Below are 27,249 nucleotides of genomic sequence, written 5' to 3'. Positions count from 1 at the left end.
ATTCCATGTCCTATCTCTCCGAGGTGCCGATGTATTGTCGCAGCCCGTGGCACGGAGCGCCCTGCGAGCAGCGCGGGCTCAGCCCCGGCGGCAGCGGGAGAGCTCCGGGCCGGGCCGGCGGGGCAGGGCTGTCGCTGCTCCCTGCAGGCAAGCGGGAGGCGCAGGCTGAGCCCGGCTGGCAGAGACCCGTGCCGGGCAGCCCTTTGCAGCTGGGCTGTGCAGCCAACACAGCGAAGCCACCCCCGCTCTGCCCGTGGCCGGGGAGCCGGGCCGGGGCTGTTCCTGCAGCCCTGCCTGCCTCCGGCAGCCCTGGCCGGGCGGGAGGGGTTCCCCCGCTGCAGCCCCAGCCGAGGCAGCAGCAGCAGCTCTGTGCTGCTCCTGGCACACCCTGCGGCTGCAGCCGCACGGGGCTGGGCAGCCGCAGAGCCCAAAGCAGCTCTGGGGCTCTGCTGCTGCTGCTGGGCAGCCCCACAGGGCTCAGGGCTGAGCAGCCGTGCCTGGAGCCCGCTCATGGCACCTCCAGCCTGGGGGCTGCGCCTCTGCTGCTCCAGGGCAGGGCCTTTCTCCGGGACTGGCTTTTCTTTCTGCTGGGAGGACTCCCACAGAACCCCAGAATCCCTGGGGCTGGAAAAGCCCTCGCAGCCCATGGAGTCCCAGCTGGGCCCCATGCCCGCCTTGGCCCCAGCCCAGAGCACTCAGTGCCACCTCCAGGGGACACCTGCAGGAATGGGCACTCCAAACCTCCCTGGCAGCCCCTGCCAGGGACTGAGCACCCTTTCCATGGGGAAATTCCTGCTGCTGTCCAAGCTGAGCCTCTGCTGGCCCAGCCTGAGGCCGTTTCCCCTTGTCCTGTCCCTGTTCCCCAGGAGCAGAGCCTGACCCCCTGGCTGTCCCCTCCTGGCAGGGAGTACAGAAGGATTGTTCCTTTCCTAGGCCTTCTCCTCCTGTTCTCTGCTTTCCAGAACTAATAAGGACTCACTGAAGGATGACAAATCCCACACGAATACTTGGGACTGGATGTTCACCCATTTCTTGTGTCCACAGGGATAACCAAGTGTCTCCCTCATCCCTTGCCCAAAATCCAACACCAGAGAGTCCCTAGGCCAGCATTCTCTCTGTGGGAGCAGCAGGAGGGAAGTTTGAGGACTTCTACAGCCCATGAGAGAGGGGAAGGCAGGAATTCTCCTTTCTTTCTGTCTTTTCCTTACCAAAGGAGACTCCTGCAATGGGAAAAGGAATTGTTCAAGGTGGAGCTGCCCCACGGGGCTCCAGCCCACAGGAGAGGCCTGGGGCAAAGCCAGGGTCCTCATAAGACAGGAAAGCTGGACAGGACAAACGCACGTCAAACCAATATGGTTAATTAAACGTTCTCTGTTTATTAGTGAGAAGATGGCCGTTTATATATACTTCTATATGGTTTACAGTTTACAAAGGCACTCTCATTGGCAAGCTAACATTGTTTGTCTTTGTCTTAAGGTGGACTAGACTTCACATTATAAACCTATACTACTTCACACCCAGACAGCCCAGTGCTTCACATCACACTTTAATATAATTTCTAACTGTGCCACAAACTCTTAATTTCTAACTGTGTCAGAGGCTGGAAGGCCTCACAAGGCCCAGATCTGAGGCCTAGACTGGAGTAGCTCAAATCTCATTCCAGACATAAATCATGATCAAATGATGATAAATGCTGCAACACTGGGGGACATCAGGTATGCTCCCACCTGCAGGTCGGCGCTTCATAGCTGGGCCAGGAGTGGAAAAATTGGAGAGAAAACTGATTATCCAGAACCACACTTGATCTGTCTCCTCTCACTCCCTGCCCTTGGAGAAGGTGCTGGATAAATGATGCAGGACAAGTGTAGAAAATCAGGAGGAACTCTGATTTTACTCTATCATGGTTTGACATGGAAGTGAATTTTTCTCAGGAAGTTGGTAGTCAAACCAATCAGTGGTTGGAGTTGGATATTGGCATTTGGACTGACCACTGATGGCATGACACGCCTCTGAGAACACAAGGGGGTTAAAAGCAAGAACTCCCAGGGAACTTTCTCTTTTTGGTTCCAGTCAGAGTGCAGTGCAGACTCTCCCTTGCCCAGCCAGGTGGCTGGGGAGGGGAGGGGAAGATCTGTGACCTGGCTGAGGTAAGGCCAAAGGATGGAGGGACTGGAACCAGGCTGGCCCCCTGCATATGGAAGGGTGGAGGAAATCTGGGATGTTTGCATTCCCCCCCAGAGTCTCTCTGGAGAGAGAGAGAAAGAGACAGCGACGGTGCCAGCAGTATGCCAGCTGAGGAGGAGAAGGAGAGGGGAGGAAGATGCCCAATCGTGAGAGTTGGAGGTCTGGGCAGAGATCCTGGACTTTCAGGGAATTTGGGACTTTTAACCCTTCCTTGGGAAATGAAAGCTTTGTGAAATATTATTCCTCCTCATTTTGAAAGAGAAGAAGAGAGAATGTCTGGGACCTAAGATGTTAGAAGGAGAAATTCTAGGTGGGAGGAGATAATGGAGTGGCTTTTGGCTGGACTTTTCTTGTATAGCCATAGACTGAACCAAATTCTCCTGTAACAGAGGCTGCATTTTTAGGGGGATGCAGTGATGAGCCAAGAGACCTGTTTCAGCAGCTGAGAGTGACAGGAGTGGAGTGAACAAAGAAAAATTGTGGAGGTTTGTGGTGATGCCCTCTGTCTTCAGAAAAGATCTCTGTTCTTGGACCCTTGGCCCCAGGGGGAAATGGGGGTGACTGTGATCCCAAAAATGAGAAACTGAACTGTTGTTTTTCTTTGATCCTTGGCAAAGCATCCTTGAAATGAAACCCTATGAGCAGTCCATGCACGGTGGTGAGGGCACTGTGACATGGAAAGGAGACTGTCACACTGGCAGATTTTCTCCAGGCAGTGCCATGTGTGACATGGAAACACAAGAAGTGGCAGCTGTGTTTCTTGGGGCAGGGGGGGTATCTATGGCACAGGAGAGACTCCTCTCTTCCTTGATAGACTGAGTATTGGTTATCTGAAGGGTGGGAACCTGATTGAGGGTTCAGGTTGTGTCTCACTGTGGTTTGTTGGATTTGGGTGGGGGGAGGAGATTTGTTTTGAAGGTTTTCATTTTGGATTTAGTGTGTGTTTTCTTCTTTTTTCCTTTTATCATAGTAGAAGTTTAATAAAGTTTTTATCCCATTGCTATTAAGCTTGGGCCCGCTCTGCTCTGTTCTGGAACACATCTCACAGCGTTCATTTTGGAAGGTGCATTTTCGTGGGGGTGCCGGCATTGCACCAGCATCAAACCATGACGTAAATGGTCAGAAAACATTTGCACAAATAGCAGTAATTGCAACTGAAAGGTGTAATTGTTGTATCTTCATCTGACATGATGAATTTGAAATATCATTCATTATAAAAAAATTAAAGGGGACATTCTGTGTAAACAAAGTAACACAGTTCACATAGGATAATTTTCACTGGTAATCTCTTTTTATGCAAAACCTGATTCAAAGAGACTCTTCTTGGCGATAAGAGCTATTCTACAGAAGAACTCACATATGCTTCCCACAGTGTAGTCTTTCAGCTAAAGCCAGGACAGTTTATATCTAATAAGTGATCTTGTTAATAAATGTAAGTATTTTATTCCCAAAGTTCCTCTTAAGAAATTTCAGTTTGTATGAATTCATCTGTCACTGGAAATTATTGAGGTGCTTGACTGGGGAGCACATTTATCTGCAGATTTTTACCAAACCACACATTAAATTCTCTTCATTACACAGGGTTTGAAAATTTGAACTTCATGTGAGTCCTGCCTTGCCCAGGGCTTTTAGGTGCTGTGTTTACGTCAAGGCTTCTCACATACAGCTTCTTCCACCACCCTCACTGCAATATTTAAAGTAAGAGTGAGACAAAATTAGGTAATTCTCAACTGTTCTCTGAGCACTGAGATGTTGAGCCATTCCCAAGTAGCAATATACAAGTATGTGAGTGTAACAGCTTAGAATTTAGAATATCTTGATGCAATTGTGATACAGGACTTCTGCTGGTGGCCTTCACTAATCTGGTGGTATTTTTATTCTAACATGCAATTTACCAAATGTATTTTTGATTTATTTATATTTGATGGGGGATGAGGAGGGAGGAATGCAGGCTCACTTTAGCTTGTGGGATTTTTTGCATTCTCTAAACAATTGGCAATGAAACACTAGTGGACATGTCTCTGAGTAACAGAGATAAGAGGTACAAATAATCATTTCTTAATTACTTGAATGATAAACCTTTGTTGAGAAGCTCAGCTTCCAAATCCTGAACAGATTTAAGACTGGGAAGAATTAACAAAGACAAGAGAACTCATAATTTTTTCGCTGTGTCAGGAGACATCATTGCTGGCCTGGACCATTGCCGATGCAGGCAGCCCATCAACTCCCTGCTGTGCATGGATCTCAGGCCTTCTTAGACCTTCATCTTGCATGCTTGTGCCTAGTTTCTCAGGCACTGAAATCCTTTAATATATCCACATTCTTGTTGTCAACACACAATGCCTTTGAATACCCAAGATTCAACTGCATGATCAAATATTATGGTCTCTGTGATCTAATATTCCTTTCATCCTAAAAATCAATTCACAGAAGCAAAATCAATAATGCCCTAACACATGTAACTTGTCAATTCTGAAATCTGTTTCTTGCTTGTCATTGTTTTTGCGAGCCTTGTGTTTTAACAGAAAATGTCCTTGCTGAATCATATAACTTCAAAGAACATCCTAAAAAGATAAGTATGTGCAGTGAGACCAAAGTGCAGAAAAATTTTGATTGCATTTCAGTGCAGTTGTGTGTCTTTGCTTTCATGTCTATGGTAGGAGCACAGACTTCAGATCACATAGCAGAAATTGGATCAGAGACACCATCTGACTCCTTATGCACTCACACCATAGACTTTTTGGCCTACTCCTGCAACATATGAAACTGGCTGGCATTTTTTAGTTAATGAAGAGGATAGATATTGTAGAGACTTTGTTACCTCTTGTTGATGCTTTGCACTTTCCCCAAGGATAAGATAAAATAATTTTCTGCATGCTTGTAGTTTGAACAGAACATTAGATATCAAGACTATGGGAGAGAAAGGAGAGAAGATGAAAGCTGAAACATGATTAGGTATACATGAATTACAGAGGAAGTAATTAAGGTCTTGGATAGGTTTTGCATGGATTTAAGATCTGCAGAAGTGTCCCCACAGCTTGTAACATCCTGCGTTTACATTATGGCAATGCCCACTGCTGTTGTGCAGTGAAGAGTCTATCACTGTTTTAAAAAAAAACTCTCCTGTCTTAAAAAAGCCCTTCTGTAAATTATTTCTTTTAATTCATTAAAAGAAAAATCTATATCTAGGTTGAAATTTACCATCTAGTGTGTCATTCCTGAAAACCTATGTTACTTATTTAAATTTTATGCACAAACAAGAGAAGAAAACCTTTCACATGGCTGTTCCCTATTTCTAAAATTACTTGGTGTATAGTGATTCAGATGCTAAAGCTCCTACATAAGCAGTCCCTTTTTAAAATGCAGCCTATAGTTAGTGTACGATGCAGCTTTTGAGCGTGAAAAAAAGCAAAGGGGTACAAAGGCATATGAGAATGGCAGCATAGCTAATGATTGTGCACACCCACTTCTGTCAGTGGGTTTTCCAAGATTTTTCAGTAAGATGTCAGCTGCATATATGTTGCTCGCATTGAGTGAATTATGGGGAAATATCTCCACAACAGCTGTTCTATTATGTCTTATCAAATGTATATGTGTTTGTGTAACAGGCCACAAATTCCACCTTCTAATAAGTTGTTGAATATGTATTTGCAGTACAAATTTAATGTCTCTGCAGATCAGATAATGCTACAGAAAGTTTGCCAAATGATACTGGCATGTATTGTTTTTGGCAAGAGCCTTCCTTCCTTGAAAGAATAAAAAACCCAAAACACTGAGCACAGAGAAGTTATCTATAAATAGGTCTTCTTTATGTTTTTTCAAGCCCAGCAATGGCACATTAGCTGATTGAGACTTTTGTGAGGTGGCTTAATATAATGCCACAATGGTATTTAGACACTTTGCCAAATAAAAGAAGACAAACCACACAATTATTAAAAAGGCACTCTTGCAGTGTTTGTATTATATTTACTGCCATCATTGTCAGTTAACCAGTGGAAAGTTTCTTGAAAGTTAATTCACTTTCAGAAGAGTGGAATACCCAAGAGACACCCTACTTTTTTACTCTTACTCCTGGCAAGGGGATATTTTCATTCCTCCCTTGTGCTTTTGTATATTTATAGTCCCTTATTGCCTTGTGTAAGTTACCATAAGTAAACAATGAGACTAAATGAATAAGCTCCATATATAATCCATTTTGTAGCATAAGGGAAATAGTTTCATGATGTTTATTTTTCAGTACTCTGTTTTAATCACTTTTAATGATTACAGAAATAGGTTTGGTCCTGTGCCATTTGAGGGAGCAAAAATGCCCCTAGTAAAGCTCATGGTGCAGGACTGAGTCACAGCAGGAAAAATATTCATTTCACTTTCATTTTACTTTTCTCATTTTCTTTCTATTACCACTAATAGCCTTACTTTAGGAGTATTGTGTGTTAGACAGACCAACTTTACTGCTATTTTGTTTTCAGACCCAACCCTCTAAGCAATTACATCAAAGCTATTAAAGTGGTTATCTGACATAATGCATATTGTCCAGTGAAGACAAACCAGCTATGACCAAACAGCCTTAACAGCCCATCACTCCTTTTGTGTAAGCATTCCAAGAAGATCCCTACTGCTCTGTCTAGGGATCATGTCTACTATCTGTGCTTTGGTCAGAGCCAGACCAGCCCTAAGAGATCCCATCCCGAGAAATACTCCCCCACAAAATTGGTGCACAATTGGATTTATATCCACAAATCATCATTGACTCATCCACTTGTTAACTGTATAGAAGTATCCTGTAATATTGAACAAAACCACTTCAAGACTGACAATATTAAGGTCTCTTTATAGATCATGGTAAGAATGTGCCAGTATCCTAAAACATTTGGTGTCAAGACATCCTGACTGCAAAAGTGGGAGCTTATGACACTAGATCATTCTTATTCCATCTCCATAGCTTCCAAATGAATGTACAAACACATTACAAATGTACTGATTAATTGCCCCATTGCTTTTTCTATGTCTACAAGTGTTTCTTGTACAAACTACCAGAGCTCTTCTCTAGCCAGATGTTTCCAGACATTAATTATTTTTATTTGGAATCTCTCAAAGAGGCAGCATAGAAGTGTGAACAGTCATCTTTCCTCATGCTGTCCAGAAGTGAGAGTTACTGTACTCACAGTGCAAACACTGTGGCATGTCCATAATTTTACTGATCTGAGTCATCCCCTTGACAGCTGTAAGATGACTTAAGATAAAAAAGCTCAGGGCATATGGAAGCATTTGCTGGACAGGAGTTTATAGTTCCCATAGTCATTATTTATCCATGTTCCATGTATTAGTTTTTTAACTGCTTTTTCCCAAAGTTTCACAGATAAGTTACAGAATAAGATTGAGAGGGAGGCCACATTATCCATTCCTCTTCTTCAAGGCAAGATAATATAGAATTGGATAATTTTTAAGATTTGTCTAAAATGTTCTTAAAAACATCTAATAATATTTCCATGTCTCCTTTTGAAATTTGCGTGCAATGTTTGATGACCCTTACTGGCATGCAGAGGTTAATTATGGGGTACTGTTCTGCTACTAAGCATTTATCTTGTGTTTTTCTTGATGACCTGCAATTTCTTACTGAAACATTGACATACTCAGAAATGTATGTGAGGTGCAGATCTCTGCAGTTTCAAGGAAAAGCAATCGTTATTTTTCACATTAGTGCAACATTTCTACTTCTGAGGGTTGTATTGTGATCTGCCTAACACTCTAAACAACTTTTATGTATATTAAAACTACTCAGAATGAATTTGAAAATATAGTAGTTAGTCCATACACATTCCTTCTGTAGCTCTTTGAGAGCATGTAGGTAAATTGTTGTCTGCTTTTTTCCAGTGCTATCATCTTTTATAACTGTTTCCAGACATCTACAATATCTTTCCAAAGATATTGTGCTGAAGTAGTTAGGAAAGAAAATAAAATGGCAACTTTGGATCACCGAGACTTCCTTACTTTGGGAAAATCAGACACAGTCCCACAGACTTCCTGAAAGTAGATGATGCTTTATCAGCCTTATAGGAAAGTTCTATGTTTTGAAGACCAGTGCTGTAGTTTTAATGGTATCGGTATAAGTGGAGGGGGTAAGGGCAGGTGGGATGACTGCCCTGCTGCAGCTCAGACCAAAGCTTGGCCATGCTATGCATTATTGCAGTATCACTCATTAGTCATCATTACATATTTATTCAGATTGAGACACATTTTGCAAGTGGTAGAGTTGGTTGTAGTATAATTTTTTCTCCTTGTTACAGATTGAAATGGTCTGCCTTATTTCTTGAGTTCTTTTTGATTTTCTGCTTATTTTCCTGATAGAAAAGACTTCTGTTTTTAATGTCTCCAATTACTCTTATAGCATGGAATTTGTTTCTCTAATAGAATGTAGGGTTTTATTGAAGGAATATGCTGCTGATTCAGGTAGAATAAAAGAGTTTTTAACATAATTTTGTGTGCTGCTTTTGGCTTGAATAGAGTTATTTTTCTTTATAGCAGCTAATGTGGTACTTTGTTTCAGATTTGCACTGGAAACAGTGTTCATAATTCAAGGATTTATTGCTGAGCAGCACTTACACAGAGTCAAGGCCATTTCTCTCTCTCACACCATCATGCCAGTGAGTAGCCTAAAACTTTTACTTGCTTCCCCAAGGTGAATTTGAACAGCTGAGTCTATTCTTGTCTGTATGTCACTGGGAGAATGACTAATTTAACATAATGAAGAAAATAGGCACTATAATTTTCTGGCAATAATAATTCACTGACAAAAATGTCACAGATGTCAAACAGAGGAAATTTCTTGTCCTGTTTCTCTGACACTTTTAAGTGAGAAAGGATCCCAGTGTAGCACTCACATACCAGGTTCAGCAGAGAGGATATTTAGAGTAAGAAGCCTTTTTAGCTTCAGTTTTTTCCCCACAGGAGTTAGCAGAATCCTGGGACAGCTAGCCATTGCTAAGTGCTTTTACAATGAATAGTTTAGTGTTTAGTTATATGAAACTTGTGTTTTGAATGATTCTTAAGTTTTGGCAAATGCACTCACTAACAAAGTAGCACCGATTTACCTGCATTAAGTAGATTCTTATAGGTGTCACATTCATTTTTTTTCCCTACTTAGTCATCAAACCATGGCAACACTATGAAATGCCTTGGCCAGGAGAGATAGAGCCAGCTTAAATCTCAATAGATTTAATAATAAATATTGTGGGATGAAGAAAGATTTTATTCTCCTGTTTGCTGAGAACTTGCGTCTGCCAGTTTTACCTGAGATACTGTAACTCACTGGTAAATGTCAGGTACCATGCCTCTGCCACATCCTTGGTGGCTCCAGCATTATTGCTTCTTCTAGCCCAAAACTGGGGCTTTTAACTGCAAAGCAGCTTTACACTACAGGTGATTCTTCTCCCTGGAGTGCTGAGCGAATAATGGCTGCTACATTTTCTGGGTACTCCTTTTGGGCAAAATTTACTGTGTTGCAGATAGAAATAATAATTTCAGGCTGTGCTGTGTCTTGTTCAGAGGCATTTCCAGCAGTGTGTCCTTGCCAAAGAAATTTTTTTCCCTTTGAAGCTGCTGCTGTCAGAACCATGGAAAAAATTATTTTAAAACATGGACTTCTGTCTGACTTCACCTACTCCAGCTATGCTCACAACTGGACCAATTTTAGGTCAGGATGCTCAGAACCCTTTTGAACCTCCAAGGATGGAGACTGTATAACCCCTCTGGGTGATCTATGCCAGTGCCTCATTTCTGTCATTGTAACATTTTTTCCCTCTTACATTCCTCACATTCCTCTTATGCTCCTTATTACAGCTTGATTTTCTTTTTCTTCTTTTTCTTTGGCTGAACACCTAGGAGGTCAGTCTGGCACTGTTTTCTCTATTATTCCCCTTTCTACGTAATTGAGAATAAGCTATTAGGTCACTCCCATGCTCCAATCTTTCAGGCTAACACAACCCTGGACCCTTGGCCCTGTATTCATAATTTTTATGCCCCAGATCTGTAATCCTCTTGGTAGCCCTTCTGTGGATCTTCTTCAGTCTCAGCAGCCCAAAGCCCCACACTTGGGCACAGTGCTCCAGATGCTTCGTGCATGCCAAGCAGAGGGAAGGGTCACTTCCTTGACCTGCTGGTCACTCCCTGGCTGAAGCAGGCCAGTACAGGGTTAACCTTTGCTGCTACAAGGACACACTGCTGACTCATGTTCAGCTTGTCCTCCACCAGCACTCCTCCCCCAACCAGCTCCACCAGCAAAGCTGGAAAGTCTTGAGCAGTTCCTTGGGAGACCACATCCTTCTTCCTCCAGTTTGCAGATGCAGTCAAACTGGAGGAAGAAGGAAGGGAATTTGCAAGTGCTTCCTTTACAGCACCCCATTATTTTTTTTTACCTGATTCAGTGTTTTGCCTTGAAAACTCAGCTCTTTGGCACATGCTTCAAAGCCTGAACCTCTTCCCAACTTCAGAAGGAGGGAAGGAGAACAAGTGTATGTTTGGGGTAAGTGAAGAGTGGGACTACTGCAAGTTGAAACATTGAAATCAAAACATCCCTTTCTCTTTGGGCTAAGAAGGTGGGGGCTTGCTGGTTTTCAGCTGATCTGCATCTGACAGGTACAGGAGATGTCTGGAGCACAATTTTGAGTGCTAATTAACAGCATTAAAAATAAACATAAGCAAAAAGCTATTAAATCCTGTAATTTTATTGTATATAAATTTGATATTAAAAATACAGTAGGGAAAGCAATCAGTAAGTACACACGCCTTTCTGATTGGAATGCATGGTGATAGTGCGCTGTAGCTGAATCAAATTTCTGTTAATATATGAAAATGGGGGTGCAATCTTTTGACAATTTGTTCTAAGTGTTTTTTAGCAGCATACACAATTTTTTTTAAGTGGAGCAAATGTAATTGTTTACAGAGCAGTGTTGGCTGTGGAGTGCTTGTTGTACACTTCCAGGATCAATAGCAGCAGGTGGATAATGCATTAGTTCCAGTTCACCTTTCTGAATATTAAGGTTTTGCATTCTGCCTCCTGTGCTCCTAGGTGAGAACTCCTTGCCAGTTGTCCCTTGCTGAGCCCTTGGCTTACACAGACATGTGGTGCAGGTGGGCAGCGTGGTGAAGTTCCAGCTTCTCAGTTGGAGTGGCCTGAGTGGAATAATTGTATATGTTCCTCCTACCTTACTAGTAGTTGGAATTACACCTGAAAATCTACTTCATCTGCTTTACTGAGCCTGAGAGCAAAGTAAAATTCTTAATAAAACCACACCAAGATTTATGTCCTTCAGATGGTTGTAGTAACTGTTGTAACCAGGCTCCTTGGGTGCAGAGCCCAGTCTGGATTTTAACACAGTTTTCATCCTGACACTGCTTTTTAAAACAAATTAACAGTGTTTTTTTCTTCCCTTAGGTCTGTAGTCACAAGTCGTAATTTGTTCTACATTTTGGAAATGTAGATTTCCAAATCTCCAGTGTTTGATCTGTGTTTTGGAAATACAGTGGCATTTTTGAAATATAGATCAAATTATGGAAGATATTTTTTACTGAGGTTAAAGCAAATGAGCAGAATTTCTGATAATGCTTCACATTTGTTTCAGTTTTTACTGATAGATTGCAGTAATGTTTAGAAAGTTTGACTGCAGTAACATTTCTGAAATTTGATGGCATTACAGAGCTGATCGTGGTTCAAACTGGAATGCGCAAACCTAGCAATCTAAAATTAGGGTTCTAAATTCATATTTAGGTATTCAGTTGAGAACTGACACATTTACCTGCTGTTGAATTCAGTAGAATTCAAGAAAGGATGTGGAAAGACAGTTTACCCTTGGCTACACTTGAAGTTAAGCTGAGTTCAGTATCAGCTGTAACTGCTTCATCAGCAGTGGGTAAATTTGCTGGAGTAGACAAAGCTTCTGAGTTTCTGGGTTTTTTGCTCAATAGGAAGCAAATTTATGAACTTTTTTCATGTTTGAGTATTACAACTAAATCTATTTATTTTTGTCTCCCAGATGTTTTTTGGAAGCCAGGAAAGATTTAGCAGTCTTAGCAAAAAAAACAATGATCATTTTGAAAGCATTTCACAATCCCTTTCCGTGTCAAGATTTTGTGCTGCACAGAAATAAATTAAGCAGTGTTTTGGGGCCCCACGCATCTACTGTCCAGCTGTTGCAGATTTTATGATGAACTTCAGTTCATGTTTTTGGCTAGAGAGGGATATAGCAAGTTTCTGGCTGGGCTCTGTGAGGTAGGCACCAGAAAGGATGAGCAGAATCCCTTTGCTGCTCCCTCTGTTCTGAAAGAGAGCAGTAGGAGCTGATGGTGCCTCTCTCACCTTCACTGCAATCTCCAGTTTCCATCAGTGGCACTGTGCCCAGGAGTGCTCAGTGGTGCAGCAGGGCATGTGTGGTGCCCGTGCTGGCATGTGGGCAGAAGAAAGAGTGTGGAGGGCTGTCCCCATGCCTTCTGTTTGGGGTTGACCTCTGGGTAATGTCTCAGCATGTAACAGATGGTCTGTGCTGTGGCAGCACAGACTTGATTTGATACATAATTTTTCTTCTGTTTGTTTGCACTTGTTTGGGAGGAATCAGTTTTTGCCTTGACTATAGTTTTTCTCCGAGAAAACTTCTTTACTGTTTTCTTTCTTGTCATTTTCATTTGCTCTGTGATGCCTTGGGGTGATAAGTGATAAGGGTGATAATTTTCTCTCCTTTGGGCTTTTGTTTCAAGCTTTTCTTGTGCTGCCTGTGTTTTGCTCATGGCTGTGGCAATAAAGATATACGTGGCTTGGGCTGAGTTCTTGTGTTGCTTGATTTACCAGCTCATACTACTTAAAAAGTCAGGATGCTCTTATCTGATCCTGTCTTCACAGTGGCTTTCCCTGAGGTTCTGATGTTTGTTTTTCTTTCAAATCCTCAAATTGAACAGCATTGTGCCCCATAAATTATGAGCTGTTCCTATACCTTTAGCCAGGTGTGCTTATCTGGAATTAAAATAAAATCTGATATTTTTTCAAAGGTTAGTTGCTGTGATTATCAATCAGCCTCCTGGTTGCCATTGCTAAGACAGAGACTTCTGCCTTTTGGGGGATAACTAATTAATAGATTGCTTATATCAGAGTATGCTGTCTTATCCAACAGTGGATATTTGAAAGCAAGTAGAAATGTAAAAATAAAGAAGTCTTGAAAAACAAAAATCAGGCATATGCCTGGTGAAGACTTGATTGATGTTAATAATGAAAATAATCTGTCAGTTTTGATAATGAGAATCTTTAATCCCAAATCTTGTACTCCTTTGAAATAGCAGTCAGCAGGATACTTTCCATATAATGCACTTTGGGAATTCAGCCCTCACAGGTAATAAATTATTAGAGTATTATATAACAAAATGGAGTTTTGACATAAAACTCCCCACCAAACTCATACATTTACAAGTTTCTTAAGAAAATAAAATTATATACATTATTTGGGAAGGTTACGAAGCTGTACAAAAATTTCTGTTCTTGCATTGCCATTGCACTGCCATGGCAGGAAAAATTGTGGGTGTTTTCCCCCGGGAGATGATGAAAACACAGCTTTCTTTAGCCAAGAGCACGTGGTCATGGTTGTTTCCCATCCTCAGTAGTGCCTGTGAGACAAATCACTCCAGTGATGAGGAATGTTCAGCCAAAGGAAAAGCAGTGCATTCCCTTTGCTTCATCCGCTGTGTTGGTGTCCTCCAGCTGCCATACATAGACAATTGAGGATGCTTGCAAGTGCTTCTAACGTGGAACATCTCCTTCAGGTTTTTTTTCAGTTTATTCAGAAAGGAAAGTTGCACTTGCAAGCCAATTACACATCATGACACTGCCAGCTGCTACAGTGATTTCCAGGGCTGGAGTCTCATGCTGGCAGCTTATTTTTCAGTCCTGCTCTTTCATGTGCTGCCACCTCCCCTCCTTTGGGAAGGTCAGGGGACAACCTTGCTTTAGCACCTTTACCTTTGGCTGTGCTTTCAGGAGTGTTGCATGTGGTGGTGATTTCCAGCACACTGGAAGTGGTGCTGCTTCCAAGGGATCTCTCAGGTGTGTTGTATAAAGAAATTGTATTACCGAAGGTTTGAACCAAAAATATCTCTGGAAATACAGGGAAGAGAGCCAAAAGGAAATGGCTCACCCTAAGTCTAGTGAAAGCAAGAATCAGGAGTTCTCCACTAGGCTTGTTATCACCCTGTTACTTAGAAAAAAAAAAATAGTAATTTGGGTAGGGGAAGTAACCTTTCTGCATTACCTGATCTGCCACTTGAAAACCTTGGCAAGATGAAGTAAATTTGATCTTGAAATATTATTTGAAACTGAAAAGTAAAATGTTTGGTTAAGAAAATTTTGAAGCTAAATATGGCAAATGTTTGAAGTCTGTTTTATTCGTAATAATTTTAATGAAATTTGATAGAACAGCATAAATTGATTAGATAGACTATTGATTGATTGATTGATTTGATTTGATATACCAGCAGAAATTTATTAATAATTTGGATAAATGAAATCTGTTTTATTATTGAACAAAAATTAAAGTATAACAGAAAAAATTGCCTTGGCCTATGAAACCAAAAGCTGTTTTATCTTCAGTTTTTATAATTATACTTATAAAGGTATAAAATATGCCATCATGTAAATAATGAAATCATTAAAATTTATTGACTATAGAGACATTAAACACACTAAAACACTGAAATTGTGGAAATGCTACAGAGCTGTACTCTACAAAAGCTTTTAATATCTTCAAATAATTTCAGTTTTACTTTTGAATCAGAACTGCCTTCCTGCCATTTTTCAGTGTGTAAAAATTTAACATTTGCTCTCACATTTAACATTAACATAATCTCTTCTCTGCCTATATTCTAATTGCTTGACAGACAGCAATATTTCCACAGGATCTGCCAAAGATGAGATTATGCTGTAATTTCCTCAAACAGCTGTGTCTTCTTTGTTATGAATAGAAGCTGTCGGGGACTGTATCCAAATCTTTAGTTCTCACCCTTCCAAATCACATTAACAAAATTATCACATGCCTGGGTGAGCACTTTTCTACCACTTTTAATTTATTCCAATTGTATGTTACCCACTCCAAAAGGTTTATTGACTCTTTTTTTTTTTAATATCCTGGTATCAGCTTTCAGCTTTTGTCACCATCAGAAATAGTTCTTCATGAAGATTTGGGCTTCCCAAGGAGATATTCCCACCTCCTTTTCATCCAGCACCGCATTCGTTTCATCTGTGGGCTCAGCTCTTGGCAGGCTGCAGTGCTGGCATTGGATGTGGTGGTATCTTGTCTCCCAGAGAAGGCCTCAGCAAGGTTCTGCCTGGTTTGCCAATTCTCAGTGGTATTTCTTGGGACAACTGTGCATTTCAGGAGGCATCTGTTCTGTTTTCTGTAGTAACTGTAAAAACCGCATCTGTTTCCCACCTCATACAAATATATCCTTCCTCTGCTTTCATCCATCTCCCTGCATCACTGCACTGGTCAGACAACAGAAGTGTCTTTCTCATGGGCCAAGATTTCTTCCTGAGGGTGTTCTTCTGCAGGAGTTTATCTGTGGGTGCTGTAATGCATCCAAGACTCTTATCCTTTGGATGTGCGCTGCTTGTGCAGAGGGCAGCACAGGTGGAGTTTGTGCTCAACCCTTGTCCAGGGTGCTCCAGGAGTTTAAAAACTTGGAGCTCTTGAACATGACAGCCTCTGAGGGAAATGGCTGGAGATTTCTCACTTTGTGCTTTGAACTGAGTTGTGATCAAGGAGACATAGCTGCTTTCTCTGAGGACAAACACCCCATCAAGCCTCCTGACTCCTCTCTGAGTCATTGCCAAGTGGGCTGGTGCACATGTATCATAGATAGAATCATAGAGTGGTTTGGGTTGAACAGGGCCTTAAAGGTTTTCTAGTTCCAACCCCCTGCCATGGGCAGGAACCCTTTCCACTGATCAGATTGTTCGAAGCCCTGTCCAACCTGTCCTTGCACACTTCCATGGATGAAGAAACCACAGCTTCTTTTGACAACCTATTCCAGTGCCTCGTCACTCTCACAGTAAATAATTCTTCCTAATATCTAAATCTCTTTTCTTTTAGATTAAAACTATTTCTTCTTCTCCTATGAATATCTGCTTGTAAAAAGTCATTCTCCCTCCTTTTTATAAGCTCCCTCTAAGTACTAAAAGGCTGCAATGAGGTCTACCTGGAACCCTCTCTTCTCCAGGTGAACAATCTGCCTGTGTAATCCTATTTCTTGTGCAGCACGACCCACTACCCCATTGGATTGAGAGCTTTTACCTTGCAGGAGTGGGCAGCTGAAGGGGGATGCTGGCCCATGGCTGACCTTTTGCAGGCTACTGGCTCTGCCCCAGTAAAACCTACTGGGTTTTGTTGTTTTTTTTGTTTGTTTGTTTGTTTTGTTTTGTTCTATTTTGTTTTATGGTAGTATTAAGAGGCACCAGTTCAGTGGCAGACCACTAATGAAGTGTTCAGGTGCTTCTCATACACGTGGTGTTGAAAGAGCAATCAGTCTGAGCCATGCACAGTGTTACCAGAACACCCAGATGTTTTTAGTGTATCTTGCTGTAAATATTCTGGGTTTAGACTCTCAATACTGGGATGGGCAAGCAGCTGTAACAGCCTACATTAGGAAATGTTTATAGAGGAAGCAAAATTCTCAACATATTTAAGGTTTTATTTCTTTATTTCCATTTTTATTTGTCCACGTGCTTTGATAATTCATTTGCATATCTTATAATTATTTCTGTTCTATTTTTGTGGCAAACTGAAAACAGAGCAAACAACCAATAGTGAGGAATTCTTCACCAATTTTCTTTTTTTAATTCCTGTTGAGGATAACAATATTTCTACACTGCTTGTCTAATCAAAAATGCACTGCTGTTACTATTCAGAAGCGGGCTGCTGCATTCTTTTTCCAGCCAGTTTTATTTTACAAACTTGAGCTCTGCTGATGCAGTCCCTTCTTCATGTCCTGGGGCAAAAATCATCCAGCTCAGCTTCTTCTTCCTGATGTCTCCAGAGGTTAGGGTGAGACCTGCTGGCCAAATGTAACTTGGAGCATAGTAAAGGAAATGCAATATCAGACGGGAAGAAACCCTTGTAGACTTCTTTCCTAGATCATCATTAAATGGGCTCAAGTTTAAAATAGAGTCTCATAAGAGATAGACATCTTAGAAGGAACCTTATAGAGCTGGAGTTAAATAGAAGTATTTAATTGTGTTTCTGGCTCCTTGAACTTTTCTTCTCCCTGTGGGATTCATCGCTAAACATAGTCTGGTGGATATAATTTTATTCCACTGTCTAGCATGTTCACATCATTTTGTAAAGGGTTTTTGGTTTTTTTGTTTTGTTTTCACAAATACAGTTATGCATCCTGTCAAGATGCTGTGACATGGGCAGCTATAACTTCATTTTCTATTCTCAGTGGTTCAGAGGGGATGTTTTTGCATTGTACAGTATCAAGAAAATTTTATCTATATAAATCCTTACGTATACCAAGTTCACTATTTAAGACTGCAGACATGTTTCTTGTCCAGAATCCCTAGTGATATGCTGATAAGTGATGTAGTATTGTCTTTGTTGAACTTGAGACTCCTCTTACTCCCTTCTCCCATTCTGAGGAGGGCATATGAAGAGTTAGGAGGTTCATGTCCCTCTCATCTCAGAGCATTCCTACACAGCAGGGAGTGACTTCACATGTGTGTATGTCAGCCAACATCAGTCAAAAGAGGTGAGTAATAAAAAATAGAGGAAGAGCCAGCAGAACCCAGACACAGCTGAGTCTTTTCATCTCACTGACTCCAAAGAGCATAGTGAAGTTGAGCCTGGACACTGCCATTTAAAATAAACTATCTTGCAGAAAATCCAAGCCAAAACTTCTTAAATAGCATCTATTTACAGAAGAATGATCAAATCTAAGGTCCCAAATGTAACACAAAACCATGTTTCTTACTTCCAAATGGGCCTATCACAATACGTAAATGCTCAACACATTGACTGAACTAAGCTCCAAAGTTTGTATTCCTTAACAAGAAGATAGATTATATTTTTATATTAATTTAGTTGGAGTCCTGTATGTTCTGTAGCAGAATGGAACCTGGTATTATTTTCAAACAGTGTAGTTATTGTAATGGTAGTCATGAAACACGTTTCAAAGTTAAGCAGGTAATATTCTGCATAAAAAAGAACATATTTTTGGGTAATTGAATGGATGTTAATTGTAAGAATGTAGTGGATTCTTCAAGTCTTTGACATCTGAGGCTGGATGTCACAGGAAGAGATGAAGAGATTAAATTGAAATGTCATGTGCATAGAGTCTATCCTTGTCAGCTTTAAGGAGTTAGTCTCAACAGGCAATGTCCTGAGGTTGAGCAGTGCCCTGTATTTAAGAGGGGGCCAGGTCTTTCCAGACCTTCATTTTAATAAATTTGTACTAGCCACATTAAGCCAAAGTGCTTGGTTTGGTCTCTGAAGCACACCAGCGTGGTCTCTCTGCATACTGTGTGTGAAGATGCTTTCAGCGAACACAGGGACCCAGACTGGCACCCAGATACTGTAGACAGAGTTCTGGACTTATTCTGCACTTCTAATTAGTGCCCCTATGAGCCCCTGGCTAGAAACCTAGCATAGCTGGGCATATCAGAAGTGCTTTGAAGTCTAGCTTCTGGGAACCGTGGAGCATGTTCGGATTTCCAGTGTCCATGTTTCTTTATGATGAAGGGTATGAACACACAGGGTACAAGAAATATCTCAGAGAGTGAATTTGTGCATGGAATAGACAGAAATCTCACCTTCATCTTGTTGGAGGTGATAGAGGACAAAATCTGGGCTCCCGAAGCCAAATGTGTGAAGGAGCCAAAAAGAGATGCATTGCATTGGGGTTGGTGTATAATCCTGTATATTTTAAAAGACACATATTCATCTGTCTCAGAAAAAATATATTTTTCCTTTGCAGGCCTCCAGCCATAGCTTTTGCTTTCTTGGAATCTATAAATCTGGCTAAGAAATGTCAAAAGGGATGGGGTGTCAGCACAAGAATAGCAGTGATTCCTAAAAGCCATGGTGAAAAACCCATAAACAACTTCTATGGACCTGGAATTTTATTAATGTTTGCTAATCTATACAGTGATGCTTTAAATGCTTCAGTAGCCACTCTTGGTGTAATAATTGTTGAAACAGTATGCAAATGTTTAGACCCTCAAGAAAGCATCCCACCCTCACCTGGCTATTTTTGCCTATTTCCAGCTGTACACCTATGTGTCCTAAAAACAGTAACAACCACTCCTCTAACCAGGACAGTTTTTGCTGTGTAACTTCTCGAGTCAGAAATCTGTGTTACACTAAGAACGTTTTCTGGGAGAAAAGCTGTAATTTAAACAGCATTTAAAGTGTTTGAAAATACTCTGTCCTGGGGTTATACCTGGAAGTGCTGTTGATTTTAAGTTTGATTTAGTTAGCATGATTCCTGACATCAGTGTAATGTTATCTGTTTGGGTTTTTGTTTTATTTGTGTTTGGGTTTTTTTCCCCTTAGGTTGGCTGGATTAACTGGCTCTCATTCAGAGAGAACTTGGCAGATCTATTTTGCTTTTGTTGAACCTCTCTGCAGCACATCATAAAGATTTCCTAGGTCCAGAAGCTACAGAAAAGACAACTGAGCAGCAGAAAAATGTGACTCTGAGAAGAGACTTCAAGCCTTCTGATGATGAATTTTCTACTGATCAGTTCTAATTTAAATATATAACTGAAGCATTCATAAAAGTTAACCTCACAGGGGAAAACACCTTCTCTGTAATTAGAACTGCCAAAAAAAAAAAAAAAAGCAGTCACCTGAAGCTTCAAAATGAGTGCTCCACTAATTCCAAACAAGTCATGTTATTCCCAGCTTCAAGACAACCACAGTGAAATAAGAAACAATAATGAAAGCATAGTGAATGTTGGGGATACCAATGCCAACCAAATTGTAACAAAAGTTAGAACCACTGATGGGGATGTTAAGAAACATGATTTGACAGATGAGAGTGGGAATATATACTCTGGAGGAACAGAGAAAGTGACTCATCTGCCTACAGAGCAGCATAAACATCTGACCTTCAAAGACTCTCGAACCTGTCACACCAGTGCACAGGAAAGTAAGCTGCCCTCCACCACAAGCAGGGAAATGGGGAAAGATTGTAGGACCAGCGAAGTTAAGGATATATCAAAGCATATCAGAATTAGCCGAGGACAAAGTCTGTCCAATTTAAAAAGTAGCACAAATGATGCCAACCTGGAGGTTGTCTCCAAAGGTAATATTGATTTTACCCAGAACTTCCCTAAGGGAAAAATGTCCAGGACTGTGGAGGTGGAGAGAATAAAAAGGCTTTCTTTGGGAAGACCAAGTAAATTTTCTCCTCAGCCCGAAACATTTGCAAAAGACTGCGTTGGCCGCGTGTCATGTAAACGTCTGCTTTCTGCATCATTGGACTCCATTGACAGGTCTCACCACTTGGTAGGAAGTACAGACAAATCCCAAAAAACATCCACGGATCATTTTCTTGGGATGGTGTTTTGTCCACTTGACAATACCTCAGAGGAAAAGACTGCATTTTATTCCACACCATCTACCTCAGGGAACAAGAAAACAAGTAAACCAGAAAATTTACCAAATGTTAGCATTGAAAGCACACTGCATACTTCTCATTCTCAACATTCAGCTGTTAAGATCAATGAGGTTGCTAGTAAATCAGAAGCACAGTTAGGTCAGGGTGATAAAAGTAAAAAACTGGAGCTTAGGACTGCACCATCTCTACAATATAAAAATACGTGTCCACAAAAGATAGAGAGAATTATGCTGGTAGAGTTCCTGGGGTGTCCAAGAGCTGAAAATACAGCAGTGCAGGAACAGAAAAGCTCTGGGTCTGATACATCAAAGTTTCAAGTATCCCATTTTCACGACACCTGTAATAGAGTAGAGGACCCATTGTCAAGTCAGGTAGTAACTCATCCTGATGATAAATTGCAAAATGATAACATCACCATCAGTGGAGAAGGGAGAGGAAGCAATGACGGTGACAGCAGGGCAACCAGCCAAGCTGGTGAGGAATATTTTACCGATGAGGAAATGGAAACAGTATTTCCACTCACCTGCAGTAGTAAACCCAGTGTCAAAGTGACACCGAGAAAAAACAGAAATTTGCATGAAGTTGACACAGGTTGCACTGGAACAGTTGGTGAACAGATATCTCCTACACATGATATTAATCCACCTGACAGCAAACCCTTGGAAGTTAATGAGAATAAACTGATGCTAGTCAAAGAAAGCACTGACGATGATGTTGTGCCTGCTTCTGATCCCTCAGATCATCACAGAGCATGCAGTGCAGAGACAGTGTCAAATCAACAACCTGACAGTCACAGCAGTGATGTGGAAACCTCAAATGTTTCAAGTAAAGAAACAGTTAATGTAGAGAAACATCCTCCAGAGGAAGCACCAGAGAGATGTAACCTTCCAACAAAGGCTGATGTCTTTTTATGTGTCCCAACTCCTGTGCGCCCAATGGCAATGCCCGATGTTAATGGTCAGCCCACACTATCAAACAATAATTTGAAGGACCTTTATGCACTTCATGATGACAAATTGTCACCCTCCTCAGTCCTACCTCCCATTGACAGCACACAGTTGTTAAACTTATCCCCTAAAGTGCCTATCAAGAGTGCTTGCAGCAGCGCCATCCCAAAACCTATCCTGGTCCACCCCAAGGGCTCCCTCACAGATAAGGCTGATGTGGACACTGGATGCAGTGAAAAGCTGGAAGAAGGTGTTGAGATGAAACCTGCCATCCCCCGGCCCAAGCCTGTGAGACCTAAAATCATCACGTACATTAGGAGAAACCCTCGTTCAATAGAGCAGCTCGACCCTCTGTTCACGCCGGCAGCGCTGCCCTTCAACAACCCTGCGTGCAGCATGCCCATCCCTGAGGAACAGAAGGTGTCCAATGGAGAGGAGGCAAAGCCCACCAGCGTTCTGTACGACAAATTTAAACCTGACCTCCAGAAGCCAAGACTCTTTGGTTCTGGACTGGTAGTGTCAGGAATTAGGCCCCCAGGTCATCACTTTGGTCCAATGAGTGAGAAATTCCTGCATGAGGTAAGTTTATGCAGCTTAGCTGCTTTTGTGTGCCTAGTGGTCATTATTTGGTTATTTGCTGCTGCCAGAAGTTAGTTCTCGAACCTCAAACAAGAAATAAATCCTAAAACAATGTGTGATCATTAGGAATAATCTTACCTAACTGCTTCTGGCACTGACCCTTTGTGATATCTTAGCTGTTACTGGAAGTTGTTACTGTGCTCTTCCAGTATTTTCAAGCAAATTTATCACCTGCTTGTATTATAAATTGGGATGTTTATAAAAGAAAAGTCATACTGAATTGAATAAATAAATAGGTGGGGTTTTTTGGTTTTTTTTTTTTTTTTTTTTGCTTCCCAAAGAATAGCTTTGGGAAATGATTGTAATTTGCCTATAGAGACTTTTCCTTCCTAATGGGAAAGTTGGCAGGTTTTTGTAGATAGAGCAGTATATAAACTAATTCCATTATGTTTAGCTGTACGGAAACCCAGGGACTATCAGAGCTCTTTTTGGATTATATATATAATGCAAAAGAAGATTTACTTTTGACTAATTTTAATGCTGTTTCTTACATTGACCTGCACATCAAAAAAGATTTATTCTTTTCCCTGGAAAGCCATCCTGAGCAACCAAAATGTGGCGGAAATCCCTCTAGACACCTCTGGCTCCAGATAGCTCACTGTGTTTCTGCCTTGCTAAACTGGGAAGGATTTTGTGTTACCAAAATCCCTGCTGGGAGATGAGCACAGTGGAGGAAGGATGAGCTTGCTTGGTAGGGGGAGGAAGGACAGGGAAGAGGAAGATATGTCTGTCATGTGCTCTTGCATCCATTGCTTGGGACCCGAGGTAGTCCAACAACCAAGCTTTGCATACAAACACTGAAGATAGCATGAGTGATTTTATTTGAATGAGTCTTTTAAAAAAAAGGATATGGTTTTTTGCTCTGTGTCTTGTGGTGTTATTAAGGCTCCCTACTTCATTCTGCATACAGTATAGCTCCAAGGAACAGCATTGAAATAAAATATTTTGTGACAATGTTGGCAGACAAAACCTGGCAAATACCCAAATTAAGATACTGTGTGTGAGTGTAGATTGACCCTTATTGCATACTAACCAGAAACCTACTGAAATGAACAAACATTACAGTTTCTCATCACAAACACAGAAAAGGACAGTGCTTGCTGTCCTTTTTCCTTTAACTTCAGTTTTCAGCTCTGTCTCTTGTATTTTATGTTCAAGAAATTAATTACTAAAGTCTTTGGGAGACTGTCTATTCCAGCCATCATTAGTATATTTTCACAACTGCTTTATAAGTTGAGGGGAAGTTGCTAGGTTATTACTCTTTAATGTATGGCAATGGAATGAAAGCCAAAATGACCCAGATTGTGCACTGGCTGTTTGGCTGTTTATAGGGTGGCATGACCCTCTGAAGACCACAGGTGTCTGTGAGAGTTGGGGTTCAGATAATCAGACAGGATTAGCAGACACATCTGTGAACAAAGGACAGATTTCTGAGCACTGCTGGGGTCTGTTTTTAGCATGAGAAGGATTCAAGTTATGGCAAGGCTGCAGTGTGATTTTCTCTAGATTAGGATTAGAAGTAGGACACATGAGCTGGAGAGGAACTTCCCTTATTCCTCCAAGAAATATGACTTTTGGTGGGTATTTCAACAAGGGAATATCTGAACCCAAGCAAACTGCTTCTTCAGAGAAGCTGGACAGACTGGAGAAGAGGCTGAGAAGAAAAAGTCAAACTGTGGTTTGAATTATGAATTTGCATTAGGCCAGGGTTCAGGAGCTAATAGCAGAAGATGGAATCTGCTTTCTTGGGCTGCCACCTTAAAAGCAATAACCTGGCTGTCCTGCCAGATGGAGGAATACAAAGGGGCCTGATTTGGCTCAGTATGAATCAAGAGAAAGGAAAATGGTCAATCCATGAAGGTGAACAGATGCTTAAAAGAGCAGCTGTGCACAGTTATGGGTTAGTAGCAGATGAGTGATGTGTAATCCAAAAGAAACCAACTACGAGGCATTGAAATAGATCCAGATCACTGATCTGAAGGGCGAGTGTGGAAGACTCAGAGGTTTTGGAAACAAGGACTCTGGCACAATGGCACTATCTTGGTTAGAGAAAAAAATCCCAGATTGACCTATTTCACACATCCACTGATGTCTTTGGAGAGTTTTGATTAGCATTTCGTAGCTCCTTATATAGCTATGATAGTGTTAATAGCTGTAATCTCTAAGCATCATTCAGCTAAGTGGTAGGAACAATTAAATATCCCTCTGGGTGCCAGGCGTAGAAGAAACAGGAAGATGCCGTGTTGGGCAGGAGACTCCAAAAAAAGGCCTGGAGAACTCTATGAGAATGACTCGAGGGCTGCCTCTGTGCAGTGAGAAGCCTGCAGGGCTTCTTGAGCTGCCTGTGCCAAAGCCCACTCAGGGCAGCTCACAAAAATCCCAACTCCAGCATGAAGGCAGTCCAGCTGTGCTATGGGGTTGGGGCCATAGTGAAATTGAGTTAAGGCTGAATGGGCAGAAAATGTGCTTTTCTTTAAAACATTGGCAGAGTGTGTAGATAGGTCATTCATGCCCATGCGCATCAAAAAAGAAAAAAGAAGTAAGAAAAGAAAACCTCTCAAGCTGAAATGCAACATGCTTAAGAAAACCAGTTCTTTTTCAGGGCAGGTCACTGCTGTCCACATCCTTGACCACAACAGGGGCTCCCCATCTCATTGTGAACTTCACCCTCTTCTAGTCAGCACCAGTGTGTGTTTGGGGCTCTTTGTTCTCCCAGTTGCCTCTGTGAGAAGTTACAGGGCAAATCAAGTTACAGGGACCCAAAGACTGTAGCTGTCCTAGTGAACTGAACAATGGAATGACATGGCCTCCAAGGCTCAGGAAAGACTGTCTGTACTTCTGGACTGGGAGCATGCGTCCCAGCTCAGGATCCAACTCTGCCAGAGCTGATCACCCAGAGGCTGCTCCCAAGGACCAGCATGGATCAGCCTGGTCTGCAGATGGACAGTTTACCCAGACAGATACAGTCTGTGCACTGTCAGAGAGTGGTCATTGGCTGCTTTATTCACTGTTTTATGGCTGCTGTCAAAAGCCCTGACTGGTGAGGGTCCGTAAGGAGATCTGCTGATCCCCAGCTTTCCTGCCTGCCTCTCTAAGACTACTGGCCCATTCAACTATCTTTTTAGGTCTGTTCCCCAGCACAGGCATCATTGTGGTCCAATGGATGGACTAAAGTCTGTTGAAACAAAACATCTACTGAGGTAAAAAGGAGTTAGGGGAGTTGTTTTATATATAGTCAACCCAAAAGTTTCTCCCGTTGATCCTGTTATTTGAACTGCCTGATGTTTCCAACTCTTTTCCCAAAGAGTTGCCTGAAGCAGGGACTTGACAAGCAAATTTTTCCTCAAGGCATTAATGTTTGATGATGCTATAAACAAAGTAAGATGAAGGAAAGTGTTTGGCATCTGTACCTGCTGGCCATGCTGCCAGCTCTGCTCAGGAATACCCAGCCTGTGGAAATTCCTGTATGCTCAAAGTATTTATTGCAGAGTTTTCTGGCTCATTTTAACAAATTCATTCATGAGTCTGTGGGTAATGAGCAGACAGGCCCACAGAAGAAAACTCTGGGCTGACCTTCTTGGTGGACAAGATGCAACACATCATTTCACTATAAGTCCCTCATAAAAAATCTAATAAAGGGTGCTAGCGGAATTCAGATTAATCCATATCTTTCTGAAGAGCCTTAAAATGGCAATGATTTTATACAATTCTGTTGAGATCAGTTGAATTTTGCACTTCATGAATTCACAGTTAAATAGAAAGGAAAAAATAGTGTATCTTCATAACAAGTTCATGTCCTCCAAAACTGAGATCTTCAAAAAATAGCACCTAATTCTTGAGACATATTTGGGCAAATTCATTTGGACTTTATTATCTTAAGGGTCTTTTCCAATCTAAATTTCTATTCTAAGTCCTTCTCCTTGAGAAGGACTCCTTCCTTGAGAAGAGGTCTTATGCTTGTGATTGATTGGGTTTGTATCCATGTTTGTTGCCCTTCTCCACTACTCTTAGCATACTGTCAATAAAGAAGAAGAAATAGGGTGAGAGAAGATTTGAATAAACTGACCCTATTTGTCAAAAGATGCTTATTTTCTGTATTTAAAGATTTTCTCTTTTCCTTATACTGAAATACTTGGCATTGGTGCTTAACTTTCATTTAAGTATAAAATTATAGTATGCATAATGTAATCTGATAGAAATAAATTTATGAGGGAGAGAGAAGATAACTGAGGCTTATGCAGAAAAATAATCTCATATCTAGAATCTGAAAGTAAGAAGCCGGACATCTGCAGTCCAAGTCTGCAGAATCATTCATATTATACAGCAAAAAGCTGCATCCTTACTTTAAATAGGTCACAGGAGTATCATAAAAAAGGAAAGAGAAAGATCTAATGACAGGAAATAGGACTGCAAACAGAGGAAAAAATATAGGGCAAGACTATAAAGCACAATGTTTGTTACATCTGCCCTCCCAGTTCCTGTGCAAACACCTCAGATATTCTTCTATATTTCATAGTTTAAGGCCAATCTTGTCTCTTAGCATATTAAAGATTTGCTAAATTAGGATTAAAGCTCTTGAAGGAGCTAGGATCAAAGCTTTTATAGCCAATGTTGAAGTGCATATTCTAATGCTTATAATTGCTAAATGGAAATTGATTTGGCATATTATATGCATCATATCTTACAGCAGAGTTAATTAATTGGCAGTTACATTTCTTCCTAGGTAGCCCATGGCACTTTTTGATTAATTTTTAAACAAATTTAGTTCAGATTTCCTATTTCCTACAGGTTTTTTTTTCTTTTCCCATGACCTAAATGGGATGACTGAAAA

At 41.2% G+C, this 27,249-nt stretch overlaps 1 protein-coding gene across 10 annotated transcripts in view; it reads left to right on the top strand.

The window, feature by feature from the left end:
- MTUS2 (microtubule associated scaffold protein 2) overlaps positions 1-27,249 on the top strand; it is a 268,374-nt gene that overhangs the window by 85,590 nt on the left and 155,535 nt on the right. For 9 of the 10 annotated variants that reach the window (XM_021541972.3, XM_021541971.3, XM_021541975.3 and 6 more), the window contains one exon: positions 19,764-22,358. In XM_021541972.3, coding sequence (XP_021397647.2) covers positions 20,073-22,358 — 2,286 coding nt within the window. In that variant the 5' untranslated portion in view covers positions 19,764-20,072. Of the gene's footprint in view, positions 1-8,731; positions 8,829-19,763; positions 22,359-27,249 lie in introns of all 10 variants that reach the window. The other variant, XM_077781450.1, reaches the window with a different exon arrangement.

This window comes from Lonchura striata, chromosome 2, assembly GCF_046129695.1.
Source record: "Lonchura striata isolate bLonStr1 chromosome 2, bLonStr1.mat, whole genome shotgun sequence".
Classification (NCBI taxonomy): domain Eukaryota; kingdom Metazoa; phylum Chordata; class Aves; order Passeriformes; family Estrildidae; genus Lonchura; species Lonchura striata.
The sequence above is the reverse complement of the archived record's forward strand: the minus strand, read 5'-3'. Positions and strand labels throughout refer to the sequence as shown.